This window comes from Vulpes lagopus, chromosome 6, assembly GCF_018345385.1.
Source record: "Vulpes lagopus strain Blue_001 chromosome 6, ASM1834538v1, whole genome shotgun sequence".
Classification (NCBI taxonomy): domain Eukaryota; kingdom Metazoa; phylum Chordata; class Mammalia; order Carnivora; family Canidae; genus Vulpes; species Vulpes lagopus.
The window spans coordinates 36590081-36609403 of NC_054829.1; the positions used below are offsets into that span (position 1 = coordinate 36590081).

General features: G+C 38.8%; 1 protein-coding gene across 20 annotated transcripts in view; it reads right to left on the reverse strand.

Annotated features, from left to right (window-relative positions):
• The window catches only part of SYT16 (synaptotagmin 16), a 245608-nt gene that overhangs the window by 30299 nt on the left and 195986 nt on the right, over positions 1-19323 (reverse strand). For 19 of the 20 annotated variants that reach the window (XM_041759535.1, XM_041759540.1, XM_041759544.1 and 16 more), the window contains 2 exons: positions 10313-10525; positions 4421-4677 (listed from right to left, as the gene is read on the reverse strand). In XM_041759535.1, the coding sequence (XP_041615469.1) occupies positions 4421-4677; positions 10313-10525 (470 nt within the window). The remainder of the gene's footprint in view (positions 1-4420; positions 4678-10312; positions 10526-19323) is intronic. The other variant, XM_041759546.1, reaches the window with a different exon arrangement.

Consider the following 19323-nt stretch of genomic DNA (forward strand, 5'->3'; position numbering starts at 1 on the left):
GCAAAATTATGATGCCTACTTGATGGAGTGGTGTGGAATCCCAGTTGTATGGAATCAGAATATCTATTCTCATCAATGAACTGAGGCTACCTATTTTCAAACATGGGCCCCTCATTATAAAATAGCACCCTTAGACAACAATTCACCCATAGCCAGTCAGCTCTGATGACCTCACTGAGAAAACTGAGCTGCACTGCATTATCACAATGAAGTACTCCCCAAAAAACTATAAAGAATGTCAACATAATATGATTTTTTTCTATGAAGGCATGATACTTACTCATGACTAAACTTTGACCTGATTCTTATTGTAAATTGGCATCCATTCTCATTTATGTAATTGAACACCAGTCTTCACTAACTTAAAGACTATTTTTTAAAGTATATAGTGAAAATGTGCATTCATCAACAAAACTTTCCTGCAGAGTTGAGGTGAAAGTGCATGGTTCTCTGGAGTGAGACATACTTGGGAATCCCAGGTCTATCACTTACTCCCTCTATGGCACTGGATAAATTATTTAATCCTTTCCACTCTCGGCTTTCTTCCACAGTAAAATGGGGATGAAATCTACTTATAGAGTTGTTGTGAAAATGAATGGACTTGACACACAGGAGACATGGGATAAATGCCTTCTCTTTTAAAATTCACATTAGTCTACCAAGAAAATTTAGGTTTTTTGCAAAATAAGGAAGCTCCTTATATTCTTTCCTCAGCATGCATTCATGTGAGAGTGTTTCTATTCAGAGGTACTTAGTTTCAAGTGATAAAAGTGGTTGCTATAGAAACTTCTGAATACAACTGACTAGTGTAGATATAATATTAGAAGCAAGTCTCCAAGGAGTTAGGCTAACTCAGAAATCAAGTTGCAGTCTTCTGTCAAAACTCCCATCTATTTTAGCCTACTCTTGATCATCTCTCTATTGGATCTTCTGATCCAAACACGTTGGATCAGAAGTCATGATGGTCAATATCCACTAAGTCCTATCTTACGCCAGGTGCCATACTAAATCCTTTACAGAGTGCAAAAGCCCACTCCTATGCACTTCAAACCTTCTTGGCTTCGCCTTTTGTTACATCTCCCCTATAGGCACAGCCTGTTGGACTCTAAGTAGCTTCAGCATGACACAGCCCAACAAGGTTTCACCTCCTGCCCACATGATTTGACTCTCAACTCCCACCACAGGCCTCTCTGTTGATGTTAAGGCTTGGAAATTTTGTAGAGTCCTGCTTGGCATCCACGTATATAAAGTCCAGCTTGTGTGTGAGGTTACTGTCCCATGCAGTAAACATGTCTCCCCTTGGACGAGTGTCCTGAGATCAGTTAATACAGCTTCTTATAGCATGGTCTCTCAAGATTAAGCCAAGAGTCACACTTAGTAGTAGCCAACTTGATTGCCCATTCTCATACTGGCTCTTTCTTCTTCCCTGCCTCACTCCCCCTTGTCCTTCACTCTTGTTCCAGGGAATGTATATCCTAACAAAATAGACTTTGCTTTTTGGGAAATGCAGCTAGGAAATGTGGTCTTTTAAAATATTCATATTAACCTAATGAGGTAGAAATTTCAATACCTTCATTTTATGAGGGAGGAAATTTAAGATTCAGAAACTCACTCCCTGCCCCCAACATCATAATGTCCCACCAGGGCTGTACAGGATTTACCAGTAGTAATACTCAAAATCTGAAACCTTATGTCAAGCCGTGATGTCTCCCTTCTTCTCCCCAAGCCTCTCACCATAGCTGTTTATATTTGTAGTAAGTGTGTGGGGTGAGGCAGGAGTAAGATGAAAGATGGGAAGACATACTACTTTGAATTTCACATCCTTTTAAGTTCCTGCTCTTAATGATTGTTAACAGTCCCCAGTTTTGTCAGCAACTTCAATGTCAAGGTAAAAATATTCTGGTCAGTGAGTTTGTGTCCACTTATCTATCAGGCTATCTATTCAGACTAATGCTCACTCTACCTATAGGTCTGTGAAGTCCTTCGAAGGGCTCTAAAACAACCCTCCTCAGAACCCTGCATAAGACAGAGCTGTAGGCCACAGCCAGGCCCTGCACAGGGCCAATCCAAGCTGTGGCACGGGGAAGCTGGGCTTTGTGGCTCTTTCCTGGGTTGATCTGAAACAAAGATTTGTGAAGGCTGGTACTTTCATAGCAATTAATTATTTCAACACCCATTACTTATCACCAGGTTCTCCTCATGTGGGTACTGTTAATACCACTAATCCATCTGACCTTCCTGCAAGGTAAAAATCTCTTCATTTTTATCCCCATTTGGCAGATTTTAATTAACTTCTCAAGGCCAACCAGTTAATCAGTAGAAAACAGAGATGAAAAGTGGGACACCTGCTTCCCTGCATGCTCAGAATCACCAGCCACCCTCCCATTGTCTTCCCTGCAAAGCCTTGGGTCTGCAGGAAAAAGTCGATGGCCTTTTCCAGCAGAGAGTGGTGCTAAAAAATCCATCAGCCTAACAGGTAGTCATACCACATGACTGGTTTCCTTCTAAGGCAAAACAAAGGATTCTTTTAATTCTAATATCCTGATTTTTCTTTAAGATGGGAATACCTGTAACACTCTGACAAAACCCTTGTAGGTTTAAAGACTTTCTATCAGATTGAAAGCCTCTGTGTTTTAGTAAGATAGCATTGATGTCATCTGTGCGGCCCCAAGTAAACAGACCTGCAATCTGTTCCTGATGCCAGCTACACAGGGGAAGACGGGGTTCTTAATACAGCTAAGAGGCAAATAAATCAACTCTTAAAAGGCAAGCTAAGCCTGCAAAGCAGGCAGTTACAGGAACTGCCTCCGAGCTGCATCTGAGATTCTACTGTAGGAGCACCAAATTATAGTTTTTGTCTCAAAATAGATAGGAGGTTGAATGGAGCACACAGCGATGTCTGGGTATTTTTGGAGTCTGAGAACATTTAGTGCTCTCAACACCAAGTCTTCTATTAAAGCTCCATGAGTCAGGCAGATGGGAGGTTACCTGAAGAAAAGCAATCTCAAGCCTAAGGGAACAGTTATCAAGGGGACAGTATCAATAGGCAGGTGAACCGTTTTGTTTTGTTTTTGTGGTGAGAAAGCCAAAAAGAATATTTTTAAATGTTAAATGTTATTGTGTGGGATTTTATAGGACTTTGGAGCAGTAGACCAACTGGGAAGCAGAATTAAAAAAAAAAACTTATAAGGTTAATAGCTTTGGGTGTCTCTAGATGCAGGGTTGCTCTTGACAAACCACAAATCATGTATCTGAGTTACTATTTCTTGTCCTCAGCCATAACACCAACACATGGGCATGTGCACACACACACACACACACACACGTGCACACCTCCTTATGCTCTCTCTACATATCCCACTGCATTAGCAGCTAGGTTTTGGAACATGATTTTCTGTGATTTTTTTTCTCTATTGATGAGCATTTGGTATGTATGACAGTCTAGATCCTAATAAAAGAGTCCACCTGTTTATTTTCTCAGGCAGACTGATGCTAACAAACCATGCACTTTTCTCCTTCCTCTTGCCCCACAAATTATATTAATATTTTATATACATATATTATGTATTTCATCAAAGTTAATTTCAAAGGAGGCATTAGATATTATTTAACATCTCTTAATGTCACCGAATCATAATAAAAGAGATCTAGCTAATAAAGAATAATCATAAATGCCTGTTAGATAATGTTTGCAAATCTTCATCACAGTGCCTGGCACATAGTAACTGCTCAACAAATGGTAGTGTCTATAATAATGACCTCCAATCATACCTCTTGGTGGTTAGGCATACTCTAGAGCAAGTTTTAATTAATTAATAAATTTAGAAGGAGCATCTTTTATCAGAGATTTATTCTAAAAAACAATGTCAATGGCTAGAGGGTCATCACAAACTAACACCATCTCCTAGATCTTGAATTTAATTCAAAACTAACAAATATACTGCAAGATCTTCATTATAATATCTTGCATCATTTCATTTGGAGAGCCATTTTAGTTTAATTTTCAAGTAATTCTTTTATTCAAGTAATTATAACTCAAGATATGGGGCAAATAAAAATAGACTCCACTTAATTGAAAACCATGAAGGAAATAAACCAGTCTTCTCGGAAGAACTAAAAATTCTTTTATATAAACAAGAAGTGTGATTGTTGCTGGCTCCATTCTGCCAACATCCTTTTTTCCCCAGTTTGATAGAAATTTATCTATGATTCTTTTATTGGTACACACAGGGGCTGTGACTTGGTCACCTGAAAAAAATTTATTTCAAATAAAGTTTCTTTACATCTTTGTTTTTCAAGGCAATGCTTCCTTTTTTGGAGAAATCTTTTTCTTGAGGCTTGGGGAGCAAGAGGAAAGCATGAACTCACCAGAGAGCACACAACATTTAAGTATAAAAAGAATGGAAAACAAATAACTTGCCTCTGGACTCCACATGGAGGAGCTGTCAGTAGCATAGGAATCTTCAAATCCCCGGTTATTAAAAGCTGTCTCCAATTCCACGCTGCCTTCTGTGGACTGGCGACGGAGGCCTCGAGGCACATTGGTCTCTTGGGGAGATGCGCCATGGTGTCTGCTGTTCCCCACCTCACATGGGGCTTGTGAGTGGGCAGAAATGGGATCATCTTCGCCATAGGACAGATTCTCAGAGTAATTCAGCTGGCTGGCTCCATCCAAATCTAAATTTGCAATAAGGAAACTATTTTAAATGTACTATTATTTTACACCTTTTTACCTAGAGAAATTGAGCAGTAGCAACAATACAAATACAAAGACCTCAAAAGCAAAACCCTTCAAATAACACCTGCAGAAATATAATTCCAGGCCATGTGGTGGATAAACATGGTCTATATAACCAAAAAGACCATTAGTTCATCACATGGGATATAAGGTTTAATACTTTCTAATAATATTAATATGAAGGATGTGTGCTCATGTTAAAAGGTTAAAATAAACACATTAGCATTTTGTTGGACCTAATGATCACAAGACTTTGGGGATAGATCTAGAAAGCAAGAACAGCAATCTACCACAGAGATCATTTTGTCTCTTGACTCTATCGTTCTTCTTTCTCTCTTCCATGTTCACCATCTTACCTCTCCTTGAAAGGCTTCAGTGGTTCTCACAAGTAAAAAGTTCTTTACTTGATTCATGGAAGAACACTAGACTTGGAATCAGATGATCTGGATTTAAACCCTAGATTTGCATTATGAATTTATGCAGTCTTTGCACTGTCCAAACTTTTGTTTCCTTATCTATAAAATGATGATAAAAGCCATCAGAGAATCATTGTGGACACATGAAAGAATAGCCACCTGGCATCCACTAGGCTTTCCATAAATATTAGCCTTGCTTGCTTGTCTGGCCCAAACTGGCCTCATACAACCCAGTAAACCCCATTTTCTACTGCCTCCCACATTGCTGTCACCTGTGGTCTCATGGGCTCATGGAAACACTAGTTGTGTATTTCTATTCACTGTGGTCCTCAAACCCCCTCTCCTGCCCTTTCCTTCTTGTCTATCCAAAGCCCGACAACTCCCAAATCTTACCTGACTTTTTGGACTCAGTGTTCTTCTCTGACCTTAGTGTTATTCTATTTTCTCTGTTAGCACTCCCTCACTAAGCATCCCCTTCCTCTCCTTTAAAACCTAGATTACGCTCAGACAGTAAAGAAAAACTGCCAGGATCTTCCTAAGCAATAGCTTTCACCCTAAATTTTCTCCCACATCCAAAAAGTAGCCAAGGATGTATTCTCTCTTTAGTCCCCAGTCTCCTCCAGAAGCCACCATTCCAGAATAAGAGAAAATTAGAGATATAGATGGGATGAATGAGTGGATAACAAAGTATGGATCATGAATTCAGCTCTTATTTATACTGTATGGTAGCAATTGTTTCCACCGTTGGTCTTAAAGCCTCAGCAAGAACAATAGCTCCCTGAAGGTACTAAGCCACATACCTATGCTTTCCAGTCTTTATCCACCAGTAGGTTTCACTATACTCTCAAATAACTTTCAAGGCTAGGAGGGTAACAAATATTTGAAGCAGCCAGGTATGTGGCAGTATGGAGTAGTGGTGACACTGGTTTACCAGAGAGTTTATGACTGTCCTGTAGTAAACATGCAAACTTAAAAATATATATTATCACTCTATGCAGACTATACAAAAACATCTTTAGGCAGACTTTGTACCAGAGTGCAACTTCAGACTCCTGACTTGGGATTTTGCAAAACCGTGGCAATCCACTGGGAATTTCCCCTAACTGCCTTGTTATTCTTAATAATTCACTTCAGGTCCCTTTGGAAACACTTTCATAGGACACCATAACATTTTTACATTCACACACTCTCAGTTATTGGGCAAACACACTTTTAAAAGGCCACAGAAAATGACAGAACAAGGGATATTCCATATGCAAAACCCTACAACATAAAGCAGAATTTTCTTCTAAGGCTCTAATTAGCACATCCATTCCTCATATACATGAACACTAAAATGTCCTATTAAACAGTAGGCTATTCATCAACGTGGGCAGCACCCAGCAGGATTTCAGCACAAAATCTAACTTTGCCAAGAAATTACCCCCATAAAATTGTCTCATGACTTTAACTCCTATGGTGATAATACCTAGATCAGTAATAAGGGAATTTTCAAAAGCTACATTAAGCCTTGAAAAGCTATTCATAACTGAAAAACATAAGAACTGTATTAATGTAACAAACCATTTTCCTTGACAGACAAGCGAGGAATGAATTAGAAAAGCAAATCTGGGGTAAAAGTCATGAGGAGAAGGAAAAAGAAAGGGGATTCACCATTACATAAAGCAGTTTTCTCATCCTCTAAGTTAAAGAAGATTGTGTCACCTTAAACGCATACAGAAAAGTAACTGCCTGTTTCCAGAGAAAGGCATCCTAGCTTCTTAGAAATTATAGGCCATAATTATGTCACATAAACCATATTTATTTTAGCAGAAAAAATTTGCACTTTTTAATCCATATCCCACTTTGATATGGTATAACACTATTATCCAGTTACTTTATTTTACACCAAACCCTTCCCTCCTACCGCCACCCACAGACACATGCTTTTGCCCACCACCTGCAATCGTCAGTTTTATGTGTCAACATGGCCAAACTATAAGATTCAACTAATCAATCAAACACTAATTTAGGAGATACTGTAGAGGTATTTTGTAGATGTGACTAAAGCCCTTAAGCAGTTGACTTTAAGTAAAGGAGATTATCCTACATAATTAGTCCACTGAGAGTATTAGGAGAAATGAGGTGTCCCTGGACGCAAAGATATTTCACCTATGGATTTCAGAGCTCTGTATTTCTGTTTCCTAGCCAGCTCTAGCAATAGCATAGTCCAATTCTTTGCAATAAATCTCTTGAGATATATATATATATATATATATATATATATATATATATATATATATATCACTCTGATATCACCTTTTAAAAATTTCTAAGTAAACTCTATCCCAACATGGTGCTTGAACTCATGACCCCAAGATTAAGAGTTGCAAGCTCTATCAAATGAGCCAGCCAGGTGCCCTAGTGTCACCTTGGTATATATAAAATCCTAATAAATACACCATCCCAAACAAAATTGAGCACACATTCCAGGAATAATTGAGGTGTTTTAAATGACACCAGGAGTGTAACGAATAGCTTTTATGAAACATAGCTTTCATGTAGTTCCTAAGAACTACATATTTCACAAGCAAAAATAAGGCTTTGTTCAAAAATAAACGAACAAACAAATAAATGCTCCAATAAGTGGATTACTATTCTGCAGCCCACTTTTCAGACCTAAAGACCTGATATGCAGCCTCTGCTCTGGATCACTTAATATAAACCCTCTTTGACATTACTGGGGATGCAGTGACAGTGAATACACAACTATACTAAGTCAGATGAATGAGACAAGAGATAACTTGCCAGGATTACGAAGATAGCATTTGCTTGGTTCTAATTACCTCACCAGTCCATCTAGAATGAAGGATCCCACTTGATGAAACATTAGACAAGCTACCGATACCTCATTCACCGTTCAGATTTTACTTGGATTTGGACCTTTACTTTCACTAGTCCAACATTTTGAAAGCACTTTTAAAGTGGGAGAATTGTCTACAATTAAATTTTATCTTAGAAAATCATATTTAAATTAGAGTGAAAAAAGCTAAGTAGATGGAGGACAGGCAAAAAAAACCACAACTCCTCTCTGGGGTGCATGCTTAATCTCTTCCTTATTCTTTATTGCTGAAAACAAATTCACAGATCTAAAGATGAGCAAAAAGAAATGACAGAGAAAAAATCATGCAATAAAAATTACATTAACATTTCCATGGCATTTGATAACCTAAAATTTAGCATGCAGTTATTCCCTTCTATGAAGATCCTGCTGATTTTCTTCAAAATCTACAGGTAATTTACCTAGTGCAGGGTGCTTTTTCCTCCCTCTGATAGAGAAAGAAATGTGATCTTTCCTATCCCTCTCTGTCAAGAATTTCAGAATCACCAGTTATGACTAAAGTTATTGCTAATTCCAGAAAGGATGAGGGTTACAATGGTTGTCAGAACTCTCAGAACATGGGCCATTTGTATAAATCAGAAACTAGACATTTGGGCTTCTGGGAAATGGAACCATTAACTTTAGAATGCACCGAGCTGCTCCCAGGGAATCAGCTATTAACTTTCATTAGCTAACACTTGCCCACAGCGGAGAGGGAGGAAGGCTGTGATGTAACACCACGGAAAGAGACAACAGGAGAAGGGTGAGTGAATGACAGAGGGCTATAGCTATTGATACAATTAGGTCATTACTTACCTTGGGCTTAAGGGAACGGCAATAAAATATGTTATGTTGGGCAGCCCCGGTGGCTCAGCGGTTTAGTGCCTCCTTCAGCCTGGGGTGTAATCCTGGAGACCCGGGATCAAGTCCCACATCAGGCTCCCTGCATGGAACCTGCTTCTACCTCTACCTTTGCCTCTGCCTCTCTCTGTGTCTCTCATGAATAAATAAATAAAAATTTTTAAAAAATATGTTGGCCCATTTCAATAAGTACAATTACATGACAGCTAATTATTACATTTCTGCTGACAAAGTTCTTCCTGTATGTTCTCTTTTTAAATAATTTTTACTTTGTTCTTTTTTGGGCTGCCTCATCCACCTTGACAAGCCAGACAGTTCTTTTCTGTTATCTTCTTTCAATCTTTGGATTCTTCTCTTTCTATTGGGAAGTGTTGAAAAATATGGAAGACCTACAACTATGTCTCCATTAGTTTAACTGACCACATGTCCAAAGGGAGGAAGGAAAAGATTCAAGAGCCCAGGTTACTTAGTCCAGGTCACTAAAGCAAGTGGTGTTACACTTCTTCTAGCTTTCTGCCTAATATAATTCATAGACGCATCCCTGTTTCAATATCCTGTACCCCTTCAGGATTCTGGGCATAAAGGAGTAAGAGAGATGCCTGACCTTCACTAGAGAAATCACTACGAAATATTTAGCTGTTCTTTCTCCAGCTTATTTTGTGTGGTGTGGAGGGAGGACTCCTAACAAGGCCTACCTACCATAATGAGCCACAAGCTGTGCTTACTCTATGTCAGAGCATTTCTCCTCCCCACTGTCGAAGGTACTTAGTCTGAGAATGGCAGAAGACCTTGCTCTTGCTCTGCAAGCAATTCTCCTGTGGGGCAGGGGATGGAGGTGGGGCGGGGGACAGGGGGAGGGAACAGAGACTACAGGGAATGTGGGAGGGTGTGTTGTTTGCAAAAGGTTATTCAATATTACTGTCATACATATTTTTATTTGAAAGATAAAACACACGTATTGCTTTAATAATGCGAACTATTAAAGGTTTCAAAAATGGTCAGAGCCTACATAGATGGATAGAAAATAGATTCTATGATTCCAAATGAGAGAAAAGGCAGAGAATCTCACCATCAGCAAACAGGTATGTGAAATGTTTGTATTTATCAGAAGAGAATAAGATTTTATAAAGCTTAATAAATACCATCCTGATTCTAGCCATTAGTATTCAAATACAAAATGATAACCTACAAGGAAGGAAGGGGTCATGCAAATCAGGGTAAAGATTTTGGCATTCCTCCTCTCAGTTCCCTGCATGACATCCCCTCTGCCGAGTTTTGAAAGAACCCCTTTACTCTGTTCCAGCCTCTAGGTCTTGCCCCATTTTCTTTTCCTCTCTGGACTCTCAGATACAAGTGTAGTGACTAAGTGACTCAAAGGTGCTCTTACCATTGTCCACCCCTGCTTTAGTTAAAGGAAGGGTTTCATGCAAAGAATACCTTCACAGGCAGACACTTCTCTGTTATCCTCCTCACAGGTAGAGAGCAGGCGGCTGAATTTTGATTTCTGCTCCAATCCCACCTGCTTTCCTTTCTCAGATGCTTCTGAATGGAAACTCTGGGACCGGGACACAGAAATCTCAAATTGTTTGATCACCTCTTCGTCACTGTCAGAAGATGTGCATGGCTCCTCATCATCTCCAAAGCTGTTAACTGGGAGCAAACAAGAGCCATGAGTCTCATGTGGGGTTCACAAGAATACAGAGATATGTAATCCAGAGAAAGAACATGAGTGATTAGTCTGGATAAAGCATTTTTTGAAACACAAATTTGAGTCTTAAGGAATAAAACAGGAAAAGAAAGTTTAGGTGGGCAAGTAGAAATATATGGCTAGAACCCAGGAGGAACCATCAGGAAGCCCCTAAATGACGTAACAAGGCAAGGCCCTCTTGAGCAGGGCGGCCCTGTTGATTTGCTGTGTTGCTGACATGTGTTTATAACTGCGAACAGGACATTTGACTTACGTTCATCCTAGTCAATGAGGACCGAAAATATGCTCTTAGCCTCATCTCTGTTATCAAAACACAAAGAGCCAAGCCCCACTCCAGAGAGGACATACTTGAAACTGAGATCTTCCAAAAGTGTGCTAGTTTTGAAGACACACCCATAATAGTGTATGTTAAACAAAACAAAACTAGCTTATAAAATGCTGTTGACTCTCAGCACCAACAACCCAACCCAAACACCCTTTGAATTATTTGTACCACTTTCCCCATATCAGCTCACTGGCCCTTTCATTTTCTCCAACAAGCCAAGATAGTTCTTCCCTTTCAGTTCTTTGCCCTTGTTCCATCCATCTGGAACCCTCCTGCCCCTGGTGTTTTCCTGGCTGGCTCCTCTCACCCCCTGAGGTGTCAGCTCCACTGTCACTTCATCCTAATTCCTAATCCCTTCCTCCTGGATTTGTTTTGCTCTTTTATGAAGCTGCTGATCCAAGAGCACAGTACTGTCAACTCACTCAATGCTGTTGGCTGTGACCAGTATCAGTAAGATCTAAAAAACTAAATATGAGAAGACACTAGATATCCTGCTAATACTAAAAAACAATCCCCATGGAAAACCATCATAAGAGGCAGCCTTCCCATGTCTTAACATGCTGTGCAAAGCACCTGTTGTGGGATAGACCATCACATATGGGAGAGGCCCAGAGACCAACGAAGCAAAATTTAACTCCCTTCACCATTAGTGCATAGGACCAGCTAAACACCTGGGAAATATGCATTGGAGGAAGCGTTTGTTGGAATTCTTTCTAAGTCTGAGATCCATTCCATTTGTAATATTCGGTCAGTTTTTAAAATGTAAGTAGCCACAGTCATCAATTTCAAATTGACTGAGTGGATATTTCCTCATCTAGAAAATTGATAATTGGAATTCATTAATTTTTTTTTTTTAGAATTCATTACTTTACCATTATATGATCCTTGAGGTTTTGTTTCCCCAGTGAGTCACTGATCTTCCACCTCTAGAGGAAAGATCTCCATTTCACTAAACATAGACTATATTCCAGGCACCTTCTTGGACTTTACATATATTATCCCATGTAATCATCACATCAATACCATGAAGTAAGGATTATTATTATTCTCATCCTAGAGATGGAAATCAGAGGCACAGAAAAGTAACTTGCCCTAGGCAACAAAGTTAGCAAAGTAACAAAATGGGACTTGAACACAGACCCTACGTTTTTAGCTAATGTGCGTATCATCAGAAGTTATTGCATGGAGATACTAAAGCCATACCTAGTTTACTTTTCAGAGTGAGGTGAGGGCACTCTGCCACTTCCACCCTGAAATCTGCCAGGAGGTTCCTTCCTTTGTGAGAAGAGAAGAGAAGTCTGTCCATGTGGGAATGAATACATACAGGCAGGCTGCAGTATAACTGGCCTATTGCTCTCCATGGGATTATAAATAAAACTGCTTATACTATTCTAAGTCTCACTCTCCAAGGATCTCAGGGAATTCTCCATTCAAAAATGAAAACCGCCATCCTTCCTAAAAACCACTAAGCAGCAATGTAAGTAACTAGTGGCACTATTACAAAAGCAATTCCATACACAGCACATATCATGAATACTGCAGGGGCTATTCTAGAACTTTACATATTTTAATTTATTTACTCCTTAACTCTTTAGGTTATACTAAATAACCTAAAGAATAGCTATTTATCATTCCCATTCGTTGAATGGGAAAACGGAGACAAAGTCAGGTTCATGATTAGCCATTGTCGTAACAGTTAGTAGATAGTGGAACCAAGATTCAAACCCAGGCTGTGTTGCTCCAAAGTCAGTGTAAATGAACATAATGCTCTCTCTACCATCTGCTGCCTCAAGAAAAAAAATTCTTAAATCCTAGTAAAAATCTACACAACTCTGTTTTATCACTAAGAACACAAAATCACATAGGTTGAGCTGGAACGAATTTTTATAAGCATATTTTTTAAAAGATTCTTGCTATTTGCCTTGTAATGAGTCAATGTCAACAACTAAATAGCTGATCTGGTTTGCATTCAACTTAAATTTTTGAAAATCACAAAGTTTCAATCTCAGTTGTGACACTTACTTCAGAGATAAGATAATACTTCCTAAAACACCATAGAAATATCTAGTTTAAACCCCTTTCAAGCTAAGTAACCTAGGAAATAGCACAGTGGGAATTTGTATTAAAAATCTTCATCCAATTAGTTTGCTATAATAATATGGAAAAATTGCACAATTATCATGGATGTGGATACATCTTAAAGTTGAGATTATTCATTTCACTCAAACACAGAATACAAAGGGATCATAGATAGCACTCAAATATCCACCACCAAAGAGAAGGCATATTCTTTTGCAACGTTTCTGATGCTTGGCCACCCAGCCTCATCCCTTTGTTCACACACAGTCAAGGTGCTACTGGGGGCTTCTTCCACTGGTAGGAAGTTCATATCTCAGAAAGGTACAGAGAGCTAACTGACAACCCATCAATATTGAATCCCTACTACAATGGAGTCAGAACGTCCCTCCCTCTAACTTTTAATTATTTTTTTTCTAGTTTAAGTAACAAGGGGCAGAACAATGCCATCTTTATCTTTCACATTTAAGTAAAGAAGCTGGGGCCCCTGTGCCACAGAAACTGCCTGTCAAGTATAACATCAGTCAAGGTTAGAGTAGTTAAGAGTGTGGAATCTGGAGTCAAGATGCCTGAGTTTGAAATTGGTGTCTTCCATTTGCTAATTTGAGACCTAAGTAAGTTCCTATTCTTTCTGAACTGCAGTGTCCTTATTTTGTGATTTCTAACTTCCTAATGTTGAAAGAAGTGAAATAAATCAGGGCACCAGGGTGGCTTAGTGGGTTAAGCATCTGCCTTCAGCTTGAGTCATGATCCTAGGGTCCTAGGATAGAGCCACAAATCCTTACTTAGTGGGGATCCTGCTTCTCCCTCTACCCTCCCCCTGCTTATACTTTCTCTCTCTCAAATAAATAAATAAAGTCTTTTAAAAATATAAATGAAATAAACTACTTAGCACATGCCTGGTACATGATATGCTAAAATATATTATTTATTATTATTATTATTATTATTATTATTATTATTATCACCCATCATGGCAGTGCCCTGGGTGGAAACTCTTCTATGAAGCTTTGCATTCACTTGCAAAGGAAAGAATGTGCCTGTTCTTGCAGGGTCTAATTTGAAAACTCATCATCAGGGTTGTTGTTGGGGAAAAGTAGAAGAAACAAGGGCTGGGAGAGGAGAAGGATAAGGCAATAATGTGAATAATGTTACCTTCTTTACCTCACTATCCTTTTCCCCAAGCCTGGAGGTGGAGTGCTCTGTAAGAGCTGGCAATGCTGTCAGGATGTGGGCAGTGCCTAACACCTGCTCATTTTCTTGTTTCTTTTAAGGCAACAAAACCACCAACTGGTGATGCAAGGGGAGGATTTCTTAAGCCTGTCTGCTGCAATTTTACAGATGGAGTTTGAATTTACAAATGATCAGTGCAGCTCAAAGCTTATTAATTCATTCCCACCCACACAGGAGTAATTAGATGGAAGGAAGTCCTGCTCACATGGTATAGATGGGAAGTGGAGACAGGTGGGGGTGGGTGGTGCTCAGTGGTGCAGTACCTGGGTGCTACTTTTAGCTACAATTGCAGGAAATCCCTTATATATACTAGATTTCTCAAATACCCACAGCAAATGTCTGCCCAAAGTGGCTGGATAAGAATGGAAATAAGAACAAGAAGTTAGTTAATGTGATAAAGCAGAAGGGAGGTCATATGAGACAACTGCCCATTTCAGATCCTAAGAACATAGCCCACATTTCTAGAGGTACGATCCAGCTAATATTGGATTCACAAAGGAGAGAAAAATATTTTTATTTATTATTAAGCCTTAAGGGTTTTTTTTTTTTTTTAGACTATGTTCTGTGGAAGTCTAGGGCTCTACAAAGGAGCTTCAATGCCACTATACAAGTGGAGGTATGGGTGGTTGCACTGAGCAAGTTGGGTCATATACCCTCAAGGCTATTTTGCTCTAATATTATTTACATTTGTATGAGATTCTGTTGGGAAAAAAATTGGAACCCTGACACTTTTTAAAAGTTTGAAAAACATTAATATAACCCAACTTCCTCATTCTACAGAATAGAAACTGGGTTTCAGGTTACTTAAGGGACTCACCCATAGTCAAATAGCTAATTGGCAGAAGAAGGACTAGCACCCAGTTCTGTGCACACCTGTTTTGTCACCCTCCACCTTGTGTGAGAGATTTTGACAACTCCATTTTCTATTTGCACAGAGATGGCACTTGTAACAGTTAGACATGAGTGAGTCAAAAAGAAAATATTCTATTAAAACTAGTTACAGATCATTATACTAGGGAAAAGTTACAATATTGAAGGTCCCAGTTCTGACAACAGCAGAATAAGTGATTTGAACTCACCTACGAATTACAAATTCATGAAAAAAATTTAAGTAAACCATTTGAAGGCATAGAGAGTAAGCAAGAGCAGGGACAATCTGGAGAGGACCCAACTTTTTTTAATAAATTTATTTTTTATTGGTGTTCAATTTGTCAACATACAGAATAACACCCAGTGTTCATCCCGTCAAGTGCCCACCTTAATGCCCGCCACCCAGTCACCTCCACCCCCCGCCCACCTCCCCTTCCACCACCCCTAGTTCGTTTCCCAGAGTTAGGAGTCTTTCATGTTCTGTCTCCCTTTCTGATATTTCCCACTTATTTTTTCTCCTTTCCCCTTTATTCCCTTTCACTATTTTTTATATTCCCCAAATGAATGAGACCATATAATTTTTGAGGACCCAACTTTTGAAAGAAGGAAAACTCACTGGGAGAGATACATGGTTACATGTCTTTTCTGCTAAAAATACCAGCAAGTTTATGAAGTACAGGGTATCTCAGACTCTAGCAGACACAGGAGTCTTATTGAATTAAGGTGTCAGAGGACAGAATTCAAGGCAGCTGGAGATATAGAGGGAAACTCCAGAAAGGAGGGAACCACAGAAAAAGAACTTCAGAATCTGCATATGAACTCGGCAAATGCTGGACTAAAACCTGAAATATGAATACATGGGGGGAAAATCCAAGGAACCCCCCAAAAATAAGAGCTAGGGGGCTAAAAATTTGAGCCAAACGTCTAGGCTGCAGCCTATATCAGGGAAGACTGAGCCAGGACTTTGAATCTGGCCAAGTTAGAGACCCCAGGTATTCCATTAAAACTCTAGACAGATTAGCCTTAGAGCTAAGGCTAAAAATAAAACTGAAACAAGCCCAACAGAACAAAGCATGAAGCCAATACCTCATGAAATCAAAGGAATCAACTCATAATTTAATTGTTTACTAAAACAAAAGAACTCCTTTCTCTTTCCCACCAGGCCAAACCTATCCAAGGTAAGAGAGAAGACATCATGAAGACATCTGGGGTGAAGTGATTGCCTCAGACTATGGGGATCACAAAAAGGCTGTACCATAAAAGGTAGTTTTTGGAACAGACCTGTGTCTGTACTCACTAGGCCCTCATTTCTCACTATCTGATTCTCTCAACTACAAATGTTTCCTGAACACTTGACTTTCACAATCACTTTCTGGTTCATCACTGCAACAGGGCTCACCTGGACAAGAGCAAGTACTAAAATATTAACCTCCCTGACTCTTTTCAGCTCTGGTCTCTAATTTGTATGCCTCCAACAAGGGAATTTCTTGATAGGACCCAAGTGTTGTGTTGTTTTCTGCTATAGTGGCATTTACATACAAATTAATGGCCATGTTGTAATTTATTCTGCTGAGAACTGTGGTCACCTGATAATTAAATTTCTCTGCAAATGCAAAAAAAAAAAAAAACCCATAAAATCAGAATGGTTGCTCTTGCTTTCTTTTTCCCAACCCCCAATACTTCTCTATCACTCCAGTGAATCCTTACAAGCAAATGTGAATCAACATTTTAATCTACAAGTGTTCTGATTAGGAAGACAAAAAACAAATTCCATTGCCATGGATACTAAAATGAAGGGCCTGGGATGGATAACCAAGACTGAGAGAGATAATAAACAGATCTTGAGATGTGCAGGTGTTGTGAGTTTTTGAAATTCTATTTATTCAGTTCATTCACTCATCTTTCCAAAATCCCATGCTGCAAATCATTCTCAAGGCAGTTTCCAAAGTTATTGTTTTATCTTGCAAGAGAGCCCCATCAAGCTACAGAGATAATTTAGGTGAGGCAGTCTGAAACTCTCTTCGGTACCAAATCTACAGTAAATATATCCAAATACATCATGATAACTGAAAGAAATAGGCTGAAAATGCTCACTTGGCTAAGTAAGAGCTTCTTTAGAAGAAAAATAAAAGCCGTATTCCAAGAAAAGGCACATAATTCATACATCATATATTCAGTGTTGGTATGCATATATTAGAATAGTAGCCCTCAGTGATGCCACTGATAATATCAGGTAATGAATAACTTCTCTCCACTTGGAGAAAAAGTTAAAGGAAATTTTTCTAAATGTTTGACTTTTCCCATAAAGTTTCTATCCCTTGGGTGCCTGTTATCACATATGCTGATGTGCACACCCAAGTAAAAAAAAAAATTAACAAAGAAATGAAGTAGCTAATCATGCTTCTTTCCTCAGCTTGTTTTGTCATAGATATGCATACTCATTGCTGTGACTGTTATATGGCTTACATCATCTAGTCATATTTTCCACTGGCAAAATGAGTCCTGCTTCATAATGAAAATAAATACATTAAAATTGCATGGGGTGCCACAAAAATCACATCAGTTTTCAGCATTGAGCCACCTCAACAAGTCTGGCACCACTGAATTAGAAAATGTTGCACTGGATATAATCATGTCTTTTGTTCCATCTATATTCTTAACTGTCACATAGAACTTACCTTCTGTTATTTATCTTACTTACATTTTCTAAATGGGTTTCTGTAGCTGTGGCTCCTCTAGCATGTTCAAGGAATTTGTGGTCCTAATTCATTCTTCTCTATTCTATCACCTTAGTGTCTAACATACTATGAGGAATAAAGCAAATCCTTTGATAATTAATAAACAAATGAATTTAGAATTAGTACAGTAGTGTATTAGCCAGGTTATCTAGATAAACAGAACCAATAGGGGCTTTATATATTTTTTTAATTTATTTATATTTATTTATCTTAAGGTATTGGCTCATATAATTATGGAGGCTGAGAAGTTTCAAGACTTATAATTGGCAAGCTGGAGACCCAGGAGACCCAAGAGACCCAGGAGACCCAGTGGTATAGTTCCAGGGTGACTGAAGGTCTGAGAACAAGGAGAGCCAATGGTGTACATTCTAGTCCAAGACCAGGTGAAGGGCAATGTTTTTGTTCAAGGAATCAGGCAGACGAAGTTCTCTATTACTCAGCTTTTTTATTCTATTCAGGTCTTCAATTTATTGGGTGAAGCCCACCCACATTAGGGATGGCAGTTTGCTTTACTCAGTCTACCAATTCAAATTTAATCTCATCCAGAAACATCCTCCCACATGCACCCAGAATAATATTTGACCCATTATTTTGGCACCTGTGGCACAATAAAATGGTACATAATATTAACTATCACAAATATCATACAAAAGCCAAGGGCAAAGTGAGAAGAACACCAAAAAGATGCAAGTCACATATAGGTTTTTATCCCAGCTCTGACACTTCCCAAATGAGTTATCTTGGGTGAACTTCAGTTTATTCAACTTTAAAAACTAGACCAGATTTTGGAAGTCTGAGGCCATATAAAACCCCTCCTGCTACAAACTCATAGAAATGCTGACAAAATTAGAAAGATATCTGGTATTATCCCAGAGGGATAATCAATTTATTTGGCTGATATCTAGGATATTAATGGTTCATGCAAGGCTGGATTCAGGACCCTAGCATAAAGCTACTACTCTTTAATAAAAGCTGCCCTTTCTATGAAAAGAGGACTAGTAAATTTGAGCTAACAGTTTGGGCCTAGAGAAGTAGCAAGGAAGACTACTACCCATTAGGGCTGTGGATGACAAAAAAAATTATTCTATGAGAAATAAAAATGAGTCTACCTCTCAAAGAGATTTAGTACCAGCAGAGCACAGATATCTGAAGCTAAGAAATTAATATGGGAAGTGGGTAAGCACCTATGAAATACAGGAGACCCAAGAGAAGTAAGTGCAAAATTACTCTATAGGAATACCTCCATAAATTAGTATACACAGGATTACACCCCAGATCAAGCACAAATGTACCCCTTCTAAAGATGAGCTAATCCTGAAAACTCACAAACTATAAAACAAAGAGGAATTAAACTATCTTGAGATGAGATGGAAAACAATCTAAGAACACACAGTTATTTAAATATGTGGAAGATTTACAAAAATTAGCCATGTACACAAAAACAGACACATAGATCAATGGAACAGAATAGAGAACCCAGAAGTGGACCCTGAAATGT